Source organism: Puma concolor, chromosome A3 (genome assembly GCF_028749965.1).
Source record: "Puma concolor isolate L17-30 chromosome A3, mPumCon1.1.hap2, whole genome shotgun sequence".
NCBI classification, from domain to species: domain Eukaryota; kingdom Metazoa; phylum Chordata; class Mammalia; order Carnivora; family Felidae; genus Puma; species Puma concolor.
In genome coordinates, this window is record NC_141669.1 from 36495213 (window position 1) to 36513075 (window position 17863).

The window sequence follows — 17863 nt, forward strand, 5'->3', positions numbered from 1 at the left end:
TATCACTTTGCCTTTTTCAGTTTAGGGAACTGCAATTTATTTATTTATTTATTTAAAAAAATGTTTTAATGTTTATTTATTCTTGAGAAGAGAGAGAGAGCAGGGGAGGAGCAGAGAGAGATGGAGACACAGAATCCAAAGCAGGCTCCAGGCTCCGTGCTGTCAGCAAAGAGCCCGATGTGGGGGCTCAAACTCACGAACCATGAAATCGTGACCTGAGCTGAAGTCAGACGCTTAACCGACAGAGCCACCCAGGTGCCCCGGGAACTGCAGTTTAAAATATGGAACAAGGGGTGCCTGAATGGCTCAGTCAGTTGAGCATCCAACTCCAGCTCGGGTTATGATCTCACGGTTCCTGGGTTTGAGCCCTGCGTTGGGCTCTGAGCTGACAGCGAGGAGCCTGGAGCCTGCTTGGAATCCTCTCTCCCTTTCTCTGCCCCTCCTTTGCTTGTGCTCTTTTCCTCTTTCTCTCTCTCACTCTCTTCAAAATAAGTAAATAAACATTAAAAAATAAATAAAATATGGAACAAAATTCTAATATTCAAACTGCTGACTTGAGCCAAGTAGAAATACTTCCCTGAGATTGTACCACTGGCTTAGGGATAGAGGGAAAGGCATACCAGCAGGTCACAAAGCCAGCAGGTGACTTGTTTCCCAGTATGACCATCAACAAGTGATTTCACTTTACTGAGCTGCCATTTGCATATCCACAGAATGGGGATGGTATCTGTGCAGCTAGGTTATTATGTTGCTCAGATGAGAAACTGATGAATAGGTATTCAGTGATGCTGGCTGTGGTGTGATGCCACCCCATTCCCCCCCCCCCCCAAAAAAAAACCCACCAAAAGAGAAACACCAAAAAAGAAAAAGATAAGAACACCATTATGCTGACAAACACTTTTCTCTTCTTTCCAGTTCTCGTTTACTGACTTCATAAGTTTGGAGTTGTGATAACAGCATAGACTAAATTTCATATTGTTTTTCCCAAGTGATTCAAGATTCTGATCTCTATTTGAAAGGTCACGCTGTACTATCAGATTTGATCTTATCACGTGCTAGAAGACAGCGATCCTGATTTCTTGATGTTTTAAACGTTCTGCCAGAATAGAACCCCCCATAGGAGACCAGAAATAAAACTTCCCTCGTCACTGATTCGCTGAGGTGTCTGGTCCTCCTCCTCAGGCTTTTGAAGTTAAAACGGTGTTGGGGTGGGGTGGGGTTTGTGGCCTGTGGCCACAAGGTTCCCTGAGTGCCGTGTGTGTGTGTGTGTGTGTGTGTGTGTGTGTGTGTGTACAGTGGGAGTGGGAAGTTTGTACGGGGTCAGGCACTCCCAGGACATAAGAGGCTGGGAAATAGATTGCCTCTAAAAGACCAGAGGTTGTGTAATTTCCTGTGCACATGATGACTACCCTCGTCAGCACTGGGGTTCGCCTTCTACACTCCGCTCCCAGGGGTGGTGTGGACGCAGCCCAGGCTCCCCTCCTAAGGAATGGCTTGCCCTGTCTCCCAAAGACTGGCTTGTCAGGCTGACTCCCACACTGTCCCACTCCGTTAGAGAGTCCCACCAGCCCCTGGGATACCACGGTTGCTGAGGGCCAGGCTGCCCTGTGACAGCATGCTGTTTATTTTGACAGGGGGAGGATTTGGGGAGACTCGAGGTTCCTCACTGGGGTTTGCGAGGAATGTTTAAGCAACGTGTGAAACGAGATACGCTTTTAACATGTTTTTGAGTGAGTTTCTTGGCCAACGGGAGCTCTTTCCTGAGGGCCGGGCTGGTGAGTGGGTGTGCACGTGTGTAGGTATGGCACAAGTCCCTCAGGACAACAACCTACAAAGCCCCACTAGATGTTGCTGGTCTCTTAAAAGCTTTTACCTGCCCTTCCACAGGGTTCCCCTCCCTGGTGTCAATGTGCTGGCTCCCCTCACCCCTTCTTTCTCTCTACTCCCTTGGCTTCCTCTCCCTAGAGCAATGCATGCATCTCTTCCTAACTGTTGATAATTTTCCCCTTAAGTCTTCTTTACATATGCAAGTATATGTGAAGACGGTCGGTCTCATCGCAAAAGGCCAAATAATTTGGAAAACTTGAAAGGTTCCTAAGCTGTCCCCTCCTCCAACTGCTTTTTTCATTGTAGTCAAATACACATAAAATCAAATTTACCACTTTTTAAAAAATTTATTTATTGGGGTGCTTGGGTGGCTCAGTCGGTTAAGTGTCTGACTTCAGCTCAGGTCACGATCTCACAGTCTGTGAGTTCGAGCCCCCGCATCGGGCCCTGTGCTGACAGCTCAGAGCCTAGAGCCTGCTTCAGATTCTGTGTCTCTTTCTCTCTGCCCCTCCCCAGCTCATGCGTGTGTGTGTGCGCGCGCACTCTCTCTCTTTCTGTCAAAAATAAATAAATATTAAAAAATGTAAAGTGCTCACTTGGGCAGCACATATACTAAAAAATTTTTTTAGAAAGATTTATTTATTTACTTTTGAAAGAGAGAGAGAGAGATCTCAAGTGGTAGAGGGGCAGAGAGAGAGGGAGAGAGAATCCCAAACAGGCTCCGCACTGGCGGTGTGGAGCCCGATGTAGGGCTCGGCACGGGGCTTGAACCCACAAACCATGAGATTGTGAGCTGAGCCGAAGCCCAGTGCTCAGCCCACTGAGCCACCCAGCTGCCCCAAACTTACCACTTTAATAATTTAATTGTTAGGTGTGTAGCTCCATGGCATTAAGTGCATTCATGTTGCTGTGCAACCACCACTACCATCTCCAGAACGCCTTCATCCTCCAGATAGAACTGCTGTACCCATTAAATGATGGGTATTGTTCCTCCCTGGGAATTGTCTTCCCTTCCTCTCTGTCTGCCAGCCTCTGGCAACCACCGACTCTACTGTCTGTCTCTTGACTGTTCCAGGAACCTCGTATAAGTGAAATCACACAATATTTGTCCTTTTGTGTGTGGCTTATTTCGCTTAGGGTAATGTTCTCAAAGTTTATCCATATTGTAGTGTGAGTCAGAATCTCCTTTTTTTTTTTTTTTCAACGTTTATTTATTTTTGGGACAGAGAGAGACAGAGCATGAACGGGGGAGGGGCTGAGAGAGAGGGAGACACAGAATCGGAAACAGGCTCCAGGCTCTGAGCCATCATCCCAGAGCCCGACGCGGGGCTCGAACTCACGGACCGCGAGATCGTGACCTGGCTGAAGTCGGATGCTTAACCGACTGCGCCACCCAGGCGCCCCCAGAATCTCCTTTTTAAAGGCTGGATAACACTGCATTGCATGGATATAACATGTTTTGTTTGTCCGTTCATCCATAGATGGACATCTGATGCCCCAACCACTTCTTTTTTTTTTTTAATTTTTTAAATGTTTTTATTTATTTTTGAGAGAGAGAGAGAGAGAGAGAGAGAGAGAGAGAATGCACAAGTGGGGGATGGGCAGAGAGAGGGAGACACAGAATCCGAAGCAGGCTCCAGCCTCCGAGCTGTCAGCACAGAGCCCAATGCGGGGCTTGAACTCACAAACTATGAGATCATGACCTGAGCCGAAGTCAGATGCCTAACCAACTGAGGCACGCAGGCGCCTCCCCGCCCCGCCCCAAACCACTTCTAATACTTTAGTGTGTGGTAGGGTTTCTTCTGCTTCTCCTTGTTTTTCTATGAGTTCCTATGCACGTGAACAGTATGTTTTTCCATAAGCAAGGTCAGCTATGTGTTTTATTCTACAGCTTTCTCTTTCAGAATTTAAGTCTTATTTTCATTGTGTGATATAGGAACATTCTTTTTTTTTTTTCCAACTAAAACAGTTGACAATTTTATTTTCACATTTCACAATACAAATGAAAATTCCTTTTTTTTTTTTTCTCTCTTCTGGTCCCACTACTTCCCCTACCCAAACTATCCTCTCTTTGATAAGAAGGGGGAGCAAGTCTTTCTTGTCATGCTGTTAGAAAACACCTAGAGTCACAGCACCGTGATCTCCCGGTGAAGTAGAATAAATAATATAAAATGCATATGAAGAGGCTCCTGTCTCTCCTTACCTGTCTGGTTGAGTCATTCCTGGCCAAGTAGGTACCGTCATGGGACAGGTGGGAGGTCTCATCACGGGGGGGTCCAGACATCATTGGCGTGTGGCCTCTGATAGGTGGTCTCATTCCAGGTACAGTTCCCCCTGGCATCCTCCCAGGAGGAGGAAGGAGGGTGCTGGCATCATTCCCGGGCCAGGAGGCCCTGGGAGACGGGGGGTGGGGTGGGGAGGTGGGATCATTGCCCTGCAGGAGGAGGAACAGAGGATGGAGTAAGAGGTATCTTTGCTTGTTGAAATATTGCAGTTGCTCTGTGGGTAAGGCCCTGAGCCTGCTCTCCCATCCATTTCTGATAGGCTTGCACATTCTCTTGTGTTTCCTACCACTGCAATGCGTCTTCCTCACAGATGGAGAGTCACGGGTGAGGCATGTGTCTTAGTAATCACAATAAAACTTAGGTTTGTTGCTCTGCGGGCCAGCAGCCACTCTGTCCGGTGCCGTGTATGAATATTCTTAGTGCAAATAGTACAACAAGGTTTTTAATGAAAAACAACCTCCCTACCCCACCTGCCTCTGTCCCTCATTCCTTTCCTCATTGACAACCACACTGAGTTCTTTCACCAGCTTCTTCTGTTATTGACCTCCATATTCCTAAACAACATAACTTTTTTTTTTGGCATTTTATAACCTCTTTATTAATATTTTAATCATGAAATGCTTTAGACATATGTTAACATTTTAAAAGTCAACATTTTGAAAAATTGCATTGCATAGTTAGCTATTTTTGAGAGGCCCATGGATCTTCTAAGACTTTTTAATGCCAGATAAGCTACAAAGTATCTGAAACCTTCTAAACCTTTTGAAACCTCTTTTTTTTTTTTTTTTGGTACTTTTGAAATTTCTTTTCTTTTCTTTTTTATTTTTTTAAATTTACATCCAGATTAGTTAGCATATAGTGCAACCCATTTAGCCCATCACCCTTCCCACTACCCCTACCGTAACTCTCGGTTTGTTCTCCACATTTATGAGTCTCTTCTGTTTTGTCCCCCTCCCTGTTTTTATATTATTTTTGTTTCCCTTCCCTTATGTTCATCTGTTTTGTCTCTTAAAGTCTTCATAGGAATGAAGTCATATGATTTTTGTCTTTCTCTGACTAATTTCACTTAGCATAATACCTTCCAGTTCCATCCATGTAGTTGCAAATGGCAAGATTTCCTTCTTTGTGATTGCTGAGTAATACTCCATTGTATATATATATACCACCTTCTTTATCTATTCATCCATCGATGGACATTTGGGCTCTTTCCACACTTTGGCTATTGTTGATAGTGCTGCTATAAACATGGGGGTGCATGTGTCCCTTCGAAACAGCACGCCTGTATCCCGTGGATAAATGCCTAGTAGTGCAATTGCTGGGTCGTAGGGTAGTTCTATTTTTAGTTTTTTGAGGACCCTCCATACTGTTTTCCAGAGTGGCTGCACCAACTTGCATTGCCACCAACAATGCAAAAGAGATCCTCTTTCTCCGCATCCTTGCCAACATCTGTCGTTGCCCGAGTTGTTAATGTTAGCCATTCTGATAGGTGTGAGGTGGTATCTCTTTGTGGTTTTGATTTGTATTTCCCTGATGATGAGTGGTGTTGAGCATTTTTTCATGTGTCGGATGGCCATCTGGATGTCTTCTTTGGAGAAGTGTCTATTGATGTCTTTTGCCCATTTCTTCACTGGATTATTTGTTTTTTGGGTGTTGAGTTTGATAAGTCCTTTATAGATTTTGGATACTAACCCTTTATCTGATATGTCGTTTGCAGATATCTTCTCCCATTCTGTCAGTTGTCTTTTAGTTTTGCTGATTGTTTCCTTCTCTGTGCAGAAGCTTTTTATTTTGATGAGGTCCCAGTACTTCATATTTGCTTTCATTTCCCTTGCCTCTGGAGGTGTGTTCAGTAAGAAGTTGCTGCAGCCAAGATCAAGGAGGTTTTTGCCTGCTTTCTCCTCGAGGATTTTGATGGCTTACTGTCTTACATTGAGGTCTTTCATCCATTTTGAGTTTATTTTTGTGTATGGTATAATAAAGTGGTCCAGGCTCATTCTTCTGCATGTCGCTGTCTAGTCTTCCCAGCACCACTTGCTGAAGAGACTCTCTTTATTCCATTGGATATTCTTTCCTGCTTTGTCAAAGATTAGTTGGCCATACGTTTGTGGGTCCATTTCTGGGTTCTCTATTCTGTTCCACTGATCTGAGTGTCTGTTCTTGTACCAGTACCATACTGTCTTGATGATTACAGCTTTGTAGTATAGCTTGAAGCCTGGGATTGTGATGCCTCCTGCTTTGGTTTTCTTTTTTAAGATTGCTTTGGCTATTGGGGGTCTTTTCTGGTTCTATACAAATTTTAGGATTATTTGTTCTAGCTCTGTGAAGAATGCTGGTGTTACTTTGATAGGGATTGCATTGAATATGTAGATTGCTTTGGGTAGTATTGACATTTTAACAATATTTGTTCTTCCTATCCAGGAGTATGGAATCTTTTTCCATTTTTTGTGTCTTCTTCAATTTCTTTCATAAGCTTTCTATAGTTTTCAGTGTATAGATTTTTCACCTCTTTGGTTAGATTTATTCCTAGGTATTTTATGTTTTTTTGTGCAACTGTAAATGGGATCGATTACTTGATTTCTCTTTCTGTTGCTTCATTGTTGGTGTATAGGAATGCAACTGATTTCCTTGCATTGATTTTATATCCTGCAACTTTGCTGAATTCATGAATCAACTCTAGCAGTTTTTTTGGTGGAATCTTTTGGGTTTTCCATATAGAGTATGATGTCATCTGCGAAGAGTGAAAGTTTGACCTCCTCCTGGCTGATTTGGATGCCTTTTATTTCTTTGTGTTGTCTGATTGCAGAGGCTAAGACTTCCAATCCTATGTTGAATAACAGTGGTGAGAGTGGACATCCCTGTCTTGTTCCTGACCTTAGGGGGAAAGCTGTCAGTTTTTCCCCATTGAGGATGATATTAGCGTTGGGTCATTCATATATGGCTTTTATGATCTTGAGGTATGATCCTTCCATCCCTACTTTCTTGAGGGTTTTTATCAAGAAAGGTTGCTGTATTTTGTCAAATGCTTTCTCTGCATCTGTTGAAAGGATCATATGGTTCTTGTCCTTTCTTTTACTGATGTGATGAATCACGTAAATTGTTTTGTGGATATTGAACCAGCCCTGCACCACAGGATAAATCCCACCTGGTCGTGGTGAGTAATTTTTTTAATGTGTTGTTGGATCTGGTTGGCTAATATCCTGTTGAGGATTTTTGCATCCGTGTTCATCAGGGAGATTGGTCTATAGTTCTCCTTTTTCGTGGGGTCTCTGTCTGGTTTTGGAATCAAGGTAATGCTAGCTTCATAGAAAGAGTTTGGAAGTTTTCCTTCCGTTTCTATTTTTTGGAACAGCTTCAAGAGAATAGGTGTTAACTCTTCCTGAAATGTTTGGTAGAATTCCCCTGGAAAGCCATCTGGCCCTGGCCTCTTGTTTTTTGGCAGATTTTTGATTACAAATTTGATTTCCTTACTGGTTATGGGTCTGTTCAAATTTCCTATTTCTTCCTGTTTCAGTTTTGGTAATGTATATGTTTCTAGGAATTTTTCCATTTCTTCCAGATTGCCCATTTTATTGGAATGTAATTGCTCATAATATTCTCTTATTATTGTTTTTATTTCTGCTGTGCTGGTTGTGATCTCTTTTCTTTCATTCTTGATTTATTTGGGTCCTTTCCTTTTTCTTTTTGATCCAACTGGCTAGTGGTTTATCAATTTTGTTAATTCTTTCAAATAACCAGCTTCTGGTTTCATTGATCTGTTCTGTTTTTTGTTTGTTTGTTTGTCTTTTTTTTTTTTTTTTTTTGGTTTCAATAGCATTAATTTCTGTTCTAATCTTTATTATTTCCTGTCTTCTGCTGGTTTGGGGTTTTATTTGCTGTTCTTTTTCCAGCTCTTTAAGGTGTAAGGTTAAGTTATGTATCTGACATCTTTCTTCCTTCTTTAGGAAGGAGTGGATTGCTATATACTTTCCTCTTATGACCGCCTTTGCTGCATCCCAGAGTTTTGGGGTTGTGGTGTTATCATTTTCATTGACTTCCATATACTTTTTAATTTCCTCTTTAACTTCTTGGTTAGCCCATTCATTCTTTAGTATGATGTTTTTCAGTCTCCAAGTATTTGTTACCTTTTCAAATTTTTTCTTGTGGTTGATTTCGAGTTTCATAGTGTTGTGGTCTGAACATATGCACAGTATGATCTCGATCTTTTTTGTACTTACTTAGGGCTGATTTCTGTCCCAGTATATGGTCTATTCTGGAGAGCGTTCCATGTGCACTGGAGAAGAATGTATATTCTGCTGCTTTAGGATGAAATGTTCTGAATATATCTGTTAAATCCATCTGGTCCTGTGTGTCAAAGCCATTGTTTCCTTGTTGATTTTTTGATTAGATGATCTGTCCATTGCTGTGAGCGGGGTGTTGAAGTCTCCTGCTATTATGGTATTACTATCAATGAGTTTCTTTATGTTTGTGATTAATTGATTTATGTATTTGGGTGCTCTCACATTTGGCACATCATTGTTTACAATTGTTAGGTCTTCTTGGTGGATAGACCCCTTGATTATGATATAATGCCCTTCTGCATCTCTTGATACAGTCTTTATTTTAAAGTCTAGGTTGTCTGATATAAGTATGGCTACTCCGACTTTCTTTTGTTGACCATTAGCATGATAGATGGTTCTCCATCCCCTTATTTTCAACCTGAAGGTTTCTTTAGGTCTAACGTGGGTCTTTTGTAAACAGCATATAGATGGGTCTTATTTTCTTATCCATTCTGTTACCCTATGTCTTTTGATTGGAGCATTGAGTCCACTGACATTTTGAGTGAGTACTGAAAGATAGGAATTTATTGTCATTGTGATGCTCGTAGAGTTGGAGTTTCTGGTGGTGTTCTCTGGTCCTTTCTAATCTTTGTTCCTTTTGGTATTTATATATATAAAGGACTGCAGCTTTGACCTGTTCTTCCCCTCTGCAAGAGGGTCTCACCGAGCAATGGGCAAATGTTGGCTGCACCCAGGAATGCTTGCAGGACCCTGCTGCTGCCAGTGCCCCAAGACTGCGGCCAGGTGCCAGCCCACCCCAGAAAAAGTTCACGAGATGGATAGTGTGTGTGTGTGTGTGTGTGTGTGTGTGTGTGTGTGTGTGTGTGTATTTTTCATCTTTTCTCCCCTCAGAGAGTTCCCCCTTAAGATTTCTTGCAGGGCTGGTTTAGTGGTCACAAACTCCTTTAATTTTTTTTTGTCTGGGAAACTTCTTATCTCTCCTTCTATTTTGAATGACAGCCTTGCTGGATAAAGAATTCTTGGTTGCATATTTTTCTGATTCAGCACACTGAATGTATCCTGCCACCCCTTTCTGGCCTGCCAAGTTTCTGTGGATAGGTCTGCTGCAAACCTCATCTGTCTTCCCTTGTAGGTTAGGGACTTTTTTTCCCTTGCTGCTTTCATGGTTCTCTCCTTGCCTGAGTATTTTGTGAATTTGACTATGATATGCCTTGTTGATGGTCGGTTTTTGTTGAATCTAATGGGGGTCCTCCGTGCTTCCTGGATTTTGATGTCTGTGTCTTTCTTTCCCCAGGTTAGGAAAGTTTTCTGCTACGATTTGCTCGCATAACGCTTCTAGCCCTATTTCTCTCTCTTCCTCTTCTGGGACCCCTATGATTCTGATGTTGTTCCTTTTTAATAAGTCACTGGTTTCTCTGATTCTTATATCGTGCTCTTTTGCCTTAATCTTCCTCTTTTTTTCTGCTTCATTATTCTCTATAAGTTTGTCCTCTACATCGCTGATTCTCTGTTCTGCCTCATCCATCCTTGCCACCGCTGCATCCATCCATGATTGCAGCTCAGTTATAGCATTTTTAATTTCATTCTGATTATTTTTTACTTTTTATCTCTGCAGAAAGGGATTCTAATCTATTTTCGACTCCAGCTAGTATTCTTATTATCGTGATTCTAAATTCTGGTTCAGACATCTTGTTTGTATCTGTGTTGGTTGAATCCCTGGCTGTCATTACTTCGTACTCTTTCTTTTGGGGTGAATTCCTTCGTTTTGTCATTTTTGAAGGGAGAAAAGGAATTAATGAGGTAGAAAAATTAAAATTAAAAAATATTAAAATTAAAAAATTAAAAACGCACACACACACACAAATCGAATAAATGATGCTAGATCCTGGGTGTGTTTTGGTCTGGGTGTTGAAAGTGGTTTGACAGAAAAGTGGTTTGACAGAAAGTGGTTTTAGAGAAAAAAAGCGGGGGGGGGGAGGAAATCGTTTGAGAATTTGAAAAAATGAATACACTGAAGTAGACTAAAATGAGATGATGGGAGTAAAATAGAATTTGAAAAAATTTATACAAAAGTAAAGAATATAGTAGAAAAAAATTTTAAGAAAAATATTTTTAATAAAAATTAAAAATGAATTTTTCACTTTCTGAATTCAAGAAAAAGAAAAGAAACGAAAAAGAGAAAAAAAGGAAATCTTTTGAAAATTTGAAAAAGTGAATATACTGTAGTAGACTAAAATAAAATGATGGAAGTAAAATAGAGTTTGAAAAAATTTACATAATAGCAAAAAATGTAGTCAAAAAATTGAAGAAAATGTTTTTAATAGAAACTGAAAGTAAAAATGAAGTTTTTCTGTTTCTGCATTCAAGAAAAAGAAAAGAAATGGAAACGACAAAAAAGAAAAAGAAAAAAAAAGGAAATGGTTTGAAAATTTGAAAAGTTGAATACACTGAAGTAGACTAAAATAAAATGATGGAAGTAAAATAGAATTTGAAAAAACTTACACAAAAGTAGAAAATATAGTAAAAAAATTAAGGAAAAATATTTTTAATAAAAATTGAAAATAAAAATGAATTTTTTCTCTTTCTGTATTCAAGACAAAGAAAAGAAGTGTAAAAGAGAGAAAAAAAAAAGAAAGAAAATTGAATAGATGGACCTGCTAATAGATTGAAATAGGACTGAAATTACTTCGTTTTCCCCTAGAAGTCAGACTATGTAGTGCTTTATAGTCCATAAACTAAGTAGGCGGTGAGACTTGTGTTCTTGAGGAATGAGGTTGGCCCACTTGGGCGGGGCTCAGTGTAAAGGCTCCGGTTCTCCACTAGATGACGCTGCTAGCCTACTGGGGTGGAGTGTTGTGGCACTCGTAGGTGCATAGGTGCATGCGCGGGAGCGGTGAAACTGGTGCCACCCAGCTACCCAGTCCCTAGTATTGGAACTCTGTTCTCCTTGATCAGCTGTCGTGCACCCGTCTTCTGTCTTTAGCTTTTGTCCACTCCCCGCTTTTTCACTGTCTATGACCAGGCCCCAGGCAGTACCTCTCTCCTGAGTTTTGTCTCAGATGCGGCTGTTTTCCCTGACCCCTTACTTCTGAAGGACTGCGTCTTTGACCCATTCCGCCCCTCTATGGGAGGGTCTTACCGAGCAATGGCCGAATGCTGGCTGCAACCAGGAAAACTTGCCGGATCCTGCTGCTGCCAGTGCCCCGAGACTGCGGCCAGGTGCCAGCCCGCCCCAGAAAAAGTTTGCTAGATAGTGTAGCAGCAGCTTTTCAGGGATTACGGAAAATCACAACACACATCTGGCACCAGGCTTCACCCTTAATGACCTTGTTCCAGCACCAGTGAATGTGGCCGTTTTCTGGGGCTGCTGGGGCCAGGTGGTTTCAACAGTCTCTACCAAATGTCCTTCCAGCAGTGGAACCACGTTTCTGCATGTGGCCCAAGAACCTCTCGGACCCCACCCTGTTCCTGGGGATTCACCCTTCCTACCAGAGCACCGCCAGGTATGGAGCTGCGGAGTTGCAGACTTTGTGCTCCCCTTGTTTACAGTCTTAATGGAATTTAAACCCACTCCTTTCTCCTTTCTCCCTTTTTAGTTTAGTCCCTGCGGCTGTTTCCAATTTTCCACTTTCTCTCCAGCTGCTTTTTGGGAGGAGTGCTTTTCCTGTATTCTCTGCCCCCCCAAACCCCCCCCCCCCCGTCTCTGTCCTCTCTCTGCTCGCAAAAGCACCTCCCTTCCCTCGCCTTCTTGCTCCCCAAGTTCACTGATTTCTGTGGTTCAGGTTGTGCAGATTGTTGTGTTAATCCTCCAATCGACCTAAACAACATACTTAAACCACCACTTCTTGACTATATAATGACTATTATAGAAAATGAAGATCTCACTGCTGCATTTTCTTTGTCTATACTCTGAAAATCACCGTGTCACCATTTTTATTTAAATCACTCTCCAGTATTCACATTGCTGTGACTATATAAATATTATTCCCAGCTGTGCCCCATAGTGCACTGTATTTCATTTCCTTTCTTTTATAACTTTTTATCATTTTATCAGTTTCTCCTTTGTTCATTTGCTTAGTTTTCTATAAACTCATCAGTCACTGACACCACAGTTTGGTATAGAATGGTTACACTCCTCTCAACTTAGTAAAACCTGTAAGGTAATTGGCAATTCCACTCCCCCAGCCCCTGTGGACACATCCCTCCTGGAGACCTCCTTCTGGGGCTTCTGTCTGGACTGGCTTTCTATGTGTTTCTTCAGTGTTATCTTAGGAATTGCCTTTGAATCTCCTCTGTTTTCCCAGGCTTTCTCTTTCTTAGTTACCCTTTGTGGAGTATGGCCACAAATTCCTTAATGCTACTCCCACTGAGAAGTGTGGTTGTGTCCCCTCCCCTTGAATCTGGGTGGCTTTGTGACTGCTTTGGCCCACAGAATATGGCTGAAGTGACAGCATGCTAGTTGCCAGGCTCAGGTCCGAAGAGACTGACACCTTTCACTTCCTGTCTTTTGAGGTCCTGAGCGTCCATGTAAAAAGGTCTGCTAGCCTGTGGCTGGTCCATGGAGAGAGGCTGCAGGAAGAGAGGTGAAGAGTTGCTAACCATTCCCAACGGCTCCAGCTCTCAGCTGTTGAAGTCATCTGAGCTGGGGCTCCAGACACTGTGAAGCAGAGACAAGCCATCCCTACTTGTTCCCGTGTGTCCAAATTCCCGATAGGAAGCAGAGAGATAGAAGAATACTGATGCATTGCTCTTTTAAGCCGCTAAGTTTTGGGGTACATGGTTACACAGCTATGGAGAACCAGAACAGTCTTTCATCTAATAGCTTCCTGAGAAAGAATATAAGAGAAGTCACTTTTGGAGATTTTTGAGATTTTTATGTCTGAAGATGTTCACCATCCAATTGACTGAGTGTTCTTCTGGGTATAGAATTCTAGGCTGGAAATAAAATTTCCCCCCGATTTTTAAAGGCTTCATGCCATTCCTTTTGGCTATGTATCCAGCATTGCTATTAACAGATGTTACCTCTTCTGCACCCTGACCTTTTATAAATGGCTTCTTTTTCTTCCTTTTGGAAGCCACAGCATTATGAGCATTCTTCTTTAGCACCGGGTGTTGCATCATTTACAGAGCGATCTGATGTGGGTGTCTTTTGCTTTCAGTGTGTCGGGCATGTAATGGGCTCTTTAATCTGGAAACTCACGCTCTTCAGTTATTTGCACTATTATCTGGAACTCCTTTTGTTTAGATGTTGAAACCCCTGACCTTGTCCTTTGATTTTCTTATCCTTTCTTCCTTATTTTCCATCTCATTCTTTATTTTTTTGTTCTACTTCCTGGGAGATTTTCTCTGCTTATCTTCCAACTCTTCCTGAGTTAAAAATATCTTCTGTCATATATATTTTTTAATGTTTATTTATTTTTGAGAGAGAGAGACAGAGAGAGAGCGAGCGAGCATGGGAGGAACAGAGAGAGAGGGAGACACAGAATCTGAAGCAGGCTTCAGGCTGTCAACCTGTCAGCCTGTCAGCTGTCAGCACAAACGTGGAGCTTGAACTCACGAACCGTGAGATCATGACCTGAGCCAAAGTCAGATGCTTAACTGACTGAGCCTACCAGGCGCCCCTCTTTGTTCCTTTTTGAAATAACACCTGTTCTTGTCTTCTGATTTCAAAATCTCTTACATTTTTAGATGTTCCTTTCTATTCCTCTGCTTTGTCTCTGTTTCCTTTGGTTTTCTTTTTTCCATTTGTACCTTTGACCTCTGATTTTTGTGTTTGAAGCTTTCCTTAAATGTCTAGTCCATCTTGGCTGTTTGCTCACAATAGGAGCAAAATAAAAAATACAAGTAAAATTCTGATTGTAAACAGGCAGGGTTGCTGGCCACAGGCTTTCATCACAGAGTAGCCTCTTTCAGTGACAGATCAGTATTACGTTTTGTTTTGGACAGAGTTCCTTTCTCCAGAAAGGACTCTTTTAGTTTTCTGAGCAATGATGGGTAGAGGATGAAGGACAGACAGGTCATAATTCTGGCTGCCTAAAGTGACCGTGAGCAGGGCTCCTCCCTACGTGACTTTAGGCTAACTAGAAAATGCTCCTCTCCTAAGACATTTGACTTCTGTTTGCTGGAGAATGCATGTTAACTCTGATTTTGTTAGAACAAGTCACTTTATAGCCATCTGCTGGGAAGTTGTCAAAGCTGCCCATGATGTACAGGCCATTCCTGATGTTTGGTTATGTCCTCAATGTTGGTAAGTGGGGCCTCTGGGTGAGGGGTCTCCCCGTGGCCCCACTGTTCTCAGTGTGCGTCTTCTCTGTTGCTCTCTCACGTCTCCTTCTCCTGACAGTGAACCTTCAGGCTGTGATGAGCTGGGGGAGGGGACTTGGAGCTGTCAGAGGTGCCTGGAGCCTCCAATCCCCAAGCCTTAGTGGAGTTCAGTTGTACCAGCTGGTTGACTTCCCGGCCCCATAAACTTGGCATTCTCTGTTCTGCGATGTCTGCTCCCTGTTCACCTGCCTGGTCACTTTTTGGCTACCAATATGTTGTTGCTATCCTTTGTCTGCTGTCAGTTTCTCTTCAGTTCTTGGTTGGCCCATGTGGGTAGTCACTCCTGTTTCGGGTGCAGAGACAGAAACACAGCTCACATTGGCTTCAGGCGCAGAGGCTGGAATTCAAGTGCATGGGTGGTGCTATCAGGAGCCCAAGCATTGGGCTCTGATTACCTGTCAGTCTCTTCGTAACGATGGCTTTATGGAGCACGTGCAAACCTCTGTTTGTTCTGAAACTGTCTGTGGGCTTACTAAGGGCGCTGCAGACTCCTTGGTCCCTGAGTGCTCTCCTCACCTCCTCCTTGGCTGCCATGGGAGAGTATTGACTCAACCTCTTCTTGACCCTTGAAGGATCTCAGGCCTTGAAGTCTGGGTTGTAATTAGCCCCCAAGGGAATTTCCATGTCCATCTTTCCAGTTCCCACTTACTTGCTTTTTTTTTAAAAAAATTTGTCTGTTTTTATTTTATTTTTGAGAGAGAGAGAGAGAGCACGCACAGAAATGGGGAGAGGCAGAGAGAGAGGGAGACACAGAATCCAAAGCAGGCTCCAGGCTCTGAGCTGTCAGCACAGAGCCCAACATGGGGCTCGGACTCGTGAACTGCGAGATCATGACCTGAGCCAAAGTCAGATGCTTAACTGGCTGAGCCACCCGGGGGGGGGGGGGGGTCCCGGTTCCCATTTACTTGTAAATGGACAGGTAGGTGGATAGGTGGCTCTCAAGGTTCAGCAGGGGACCCTGGCTCCTGTGCATGTTGCTTAACCCACTGAGGGTGATTCCTACATAGCTGTCGAATGGGTTGTTGTTGAAGATGAGGGGTTTCCACTTTGGCCCCTGCAGACCACGTGTACCATAACGTTCAACCAAAAGCATCCTTTGTCACCACAGCTGGAAGCACAAAGCCCAACAAGCTAGCAGACTCCACCATTCCATGGGCAGGGCACAGCCCTAGGAGGGCGTCAAGGCCTGCTTATGCCTGTCGACCACAGATCTAGCCATCCTCCAATACACTTAGTTAAGTGGTGCTGCCCGCCCATTTCTGTTTTCTCAACCAACCTCTCTTGTGTCACTTCAGCCTCAGCACCTCTTATTTGCACCCCCCAAAATAATCCTCTTTGTTTGAGATTTCAAGTCCCCTTTCTAAGCCAGATGCCCTCCTGGAGGCTGGGATCACAATGATAGCCTGGAGCTATGAGGAGCCACCCCTCGGGCTGAGCTGGTGTGGCACCCTCAGAGTCCTGGTGGGCAAGGTCGAGCCAGCAGCAGTCTCTGGCATGCATACCTTTACCTAGTGAGGGAGCATGTCTGAGTTTGTTGAAAGTTCCTATCTTTTGTCTTGGGTGATTGTACCTGTTCCTGTCTTCCGCTCATTTGGTCATATATCTCCTTTCACTTCCTTCCTGCTCCCTTCCGACCCTTTCCTCCTTACGTCCCCTTCCTGCTCCCTCCCTCCTGAGGACTTCCTCTCTCAGCCCACACACACCCCACTTCTCAGCGGATCCTGCAGAGAGACCCGGTTCTTGCTCCCCTGCCTTCTCACTGCCCCGGCAGCCCGTCCTGACAGAACCAAGGAAAGGTAAATGCTAAACCGAAAGCTTTCTACTGCAGAAAACAACCCTGCCGTCCCTGGGGAGGCAGGAACGGCTCTCTGGCCACCGGAGGTCTTAATGATAATGTGTGAAAGCTCTCTCAGTGTCACGCTGTTTGGGGACCCTCCTTCTCCTCCGGTGTCTTCCAGTCTAGAGGCTGAGCTCCTTGAGGGTAGGAACAGGCCGGATCCGTTTTGAGTGCCCCGTGTTTGGTGTGGTGCAGACGCTTACCGAAAGCGCGGGAAGGAAGACCGAAAGGAAGGATGGAGAGGGAGCATCTCTTCCCCCTGCAGTCACTGGCCGGCAGGCCAAGGATGCGGGAAGGTGGATTGGCAATGCCTCCCGTCAGGGATTCCCGTCACATTTTTGTCTCTGGCCGGGAGGATCTTTTCTCCCGCCTCGCTCCTTTCTCTCTCTCTCCCTGCCTTCTTTCTGCTACTTTCGTGGAGTTTGCCACTGAGCAAGTGTACTTCTCTGTGGTTGAGCGAACCCCACAGCTACAATTAAACCGCAGTGCTTAGAAAACCCTTCCCGTAGCGTTTTCTGTCACCCTTGTTGGTTCAGGGCCTTAGTCTTTGACACTTACCACAGGATGATTTAACGGTTTCTGTTTCCATTCAGGGTCAGGTCATCCAGGCTGTGCGAGGGCTCACGGGGGTGGGTGGAGGCTCTGGAAGGTGGAAGGTCAAGTTGTGAGGCAGCTGTGGCACTTACTGGAAGACTGAGGGTTTCTCTTCTCGCTGCTTCTGGGGGTCTGTTCTTCACTGCTGCCTTTCATTTGTGCGAAGGCCTGGCAGTGGGTCCCGCCTCATTTCTTAAGGGAGACGGAGCGTTTTGATTTTTGCCATTTTCAACGAGAAGAGAGTGACCGAGGGAGTTTAACCTGAGCCAAGCTGGAGATGTCTCCCGAAGCAAAATGATAAAAGGGACCAGGACAAAAGAACAGGCTAGCGAAGCAGAGGCACCAGAGTTGATTTCCAAGTTCTTGTCAGTATTCACTCCAGAACGTGGGTGCCGCCCGGATAAGGCTCGGCACCAAGGATATTTCTTGTCAGGAGGGCATTCACGCTTGGTATCTGAAAATGTGCTTTCCATTGCCCTAAAACTGATTTTTGATTTAGATTTTGAGAGGAAAAAAATAACACACAACTGCTTTTTTAAAGCGGTTTTCGGTTTGTTGGGTTTTTACAAGGTTTTTCAAAAAATGCACAAAGATCTTTTTTGTTGTTGTTATTGTCGCCTTGTTTCTTGTCTCTTTTCAAAACGGACTTAATTTTGGAATAATTTTCAATTTTTAGAAAAATTGTGAAGAAAATAGAGTTCCCGTATACCCCTCAGCAA

At 43.7% G+C, this 17863-nt stretch overlaps 1 protein-coding gene and 1 pseudogene across 1 annotated transcript in view; one reads left to right on the forward strand and one right to left on the reverse strand.

The window, feature by feature from the left end:
• Positions 1-4026: 4026 nt before the first annotated feature.
• LOC112864151 (U1 small nuclear ribonucleoprotein C-like) lies at positions 4027-15247 on the reverse strand (annotated as a pseudogene).
• A 569-nt stretch (positions 15248-15816) lies between these two features.
• LOC112864152 (acyl-coenzyme A oxidase-like protein) overlaps positions 15817-17863 on the forward strand; it is a 94450-nt gene continuing 92403 nt past the window's right edge. The window contains 1 exon segment of the mRNA XM_086700553.1: positions 15817-16509. Within this exon segment, the coding sequence (XP_086556679.1) occupies positions 16235-16509 (275 nt within the window). The 5' untranslated portion in view covers positions 15817-16234.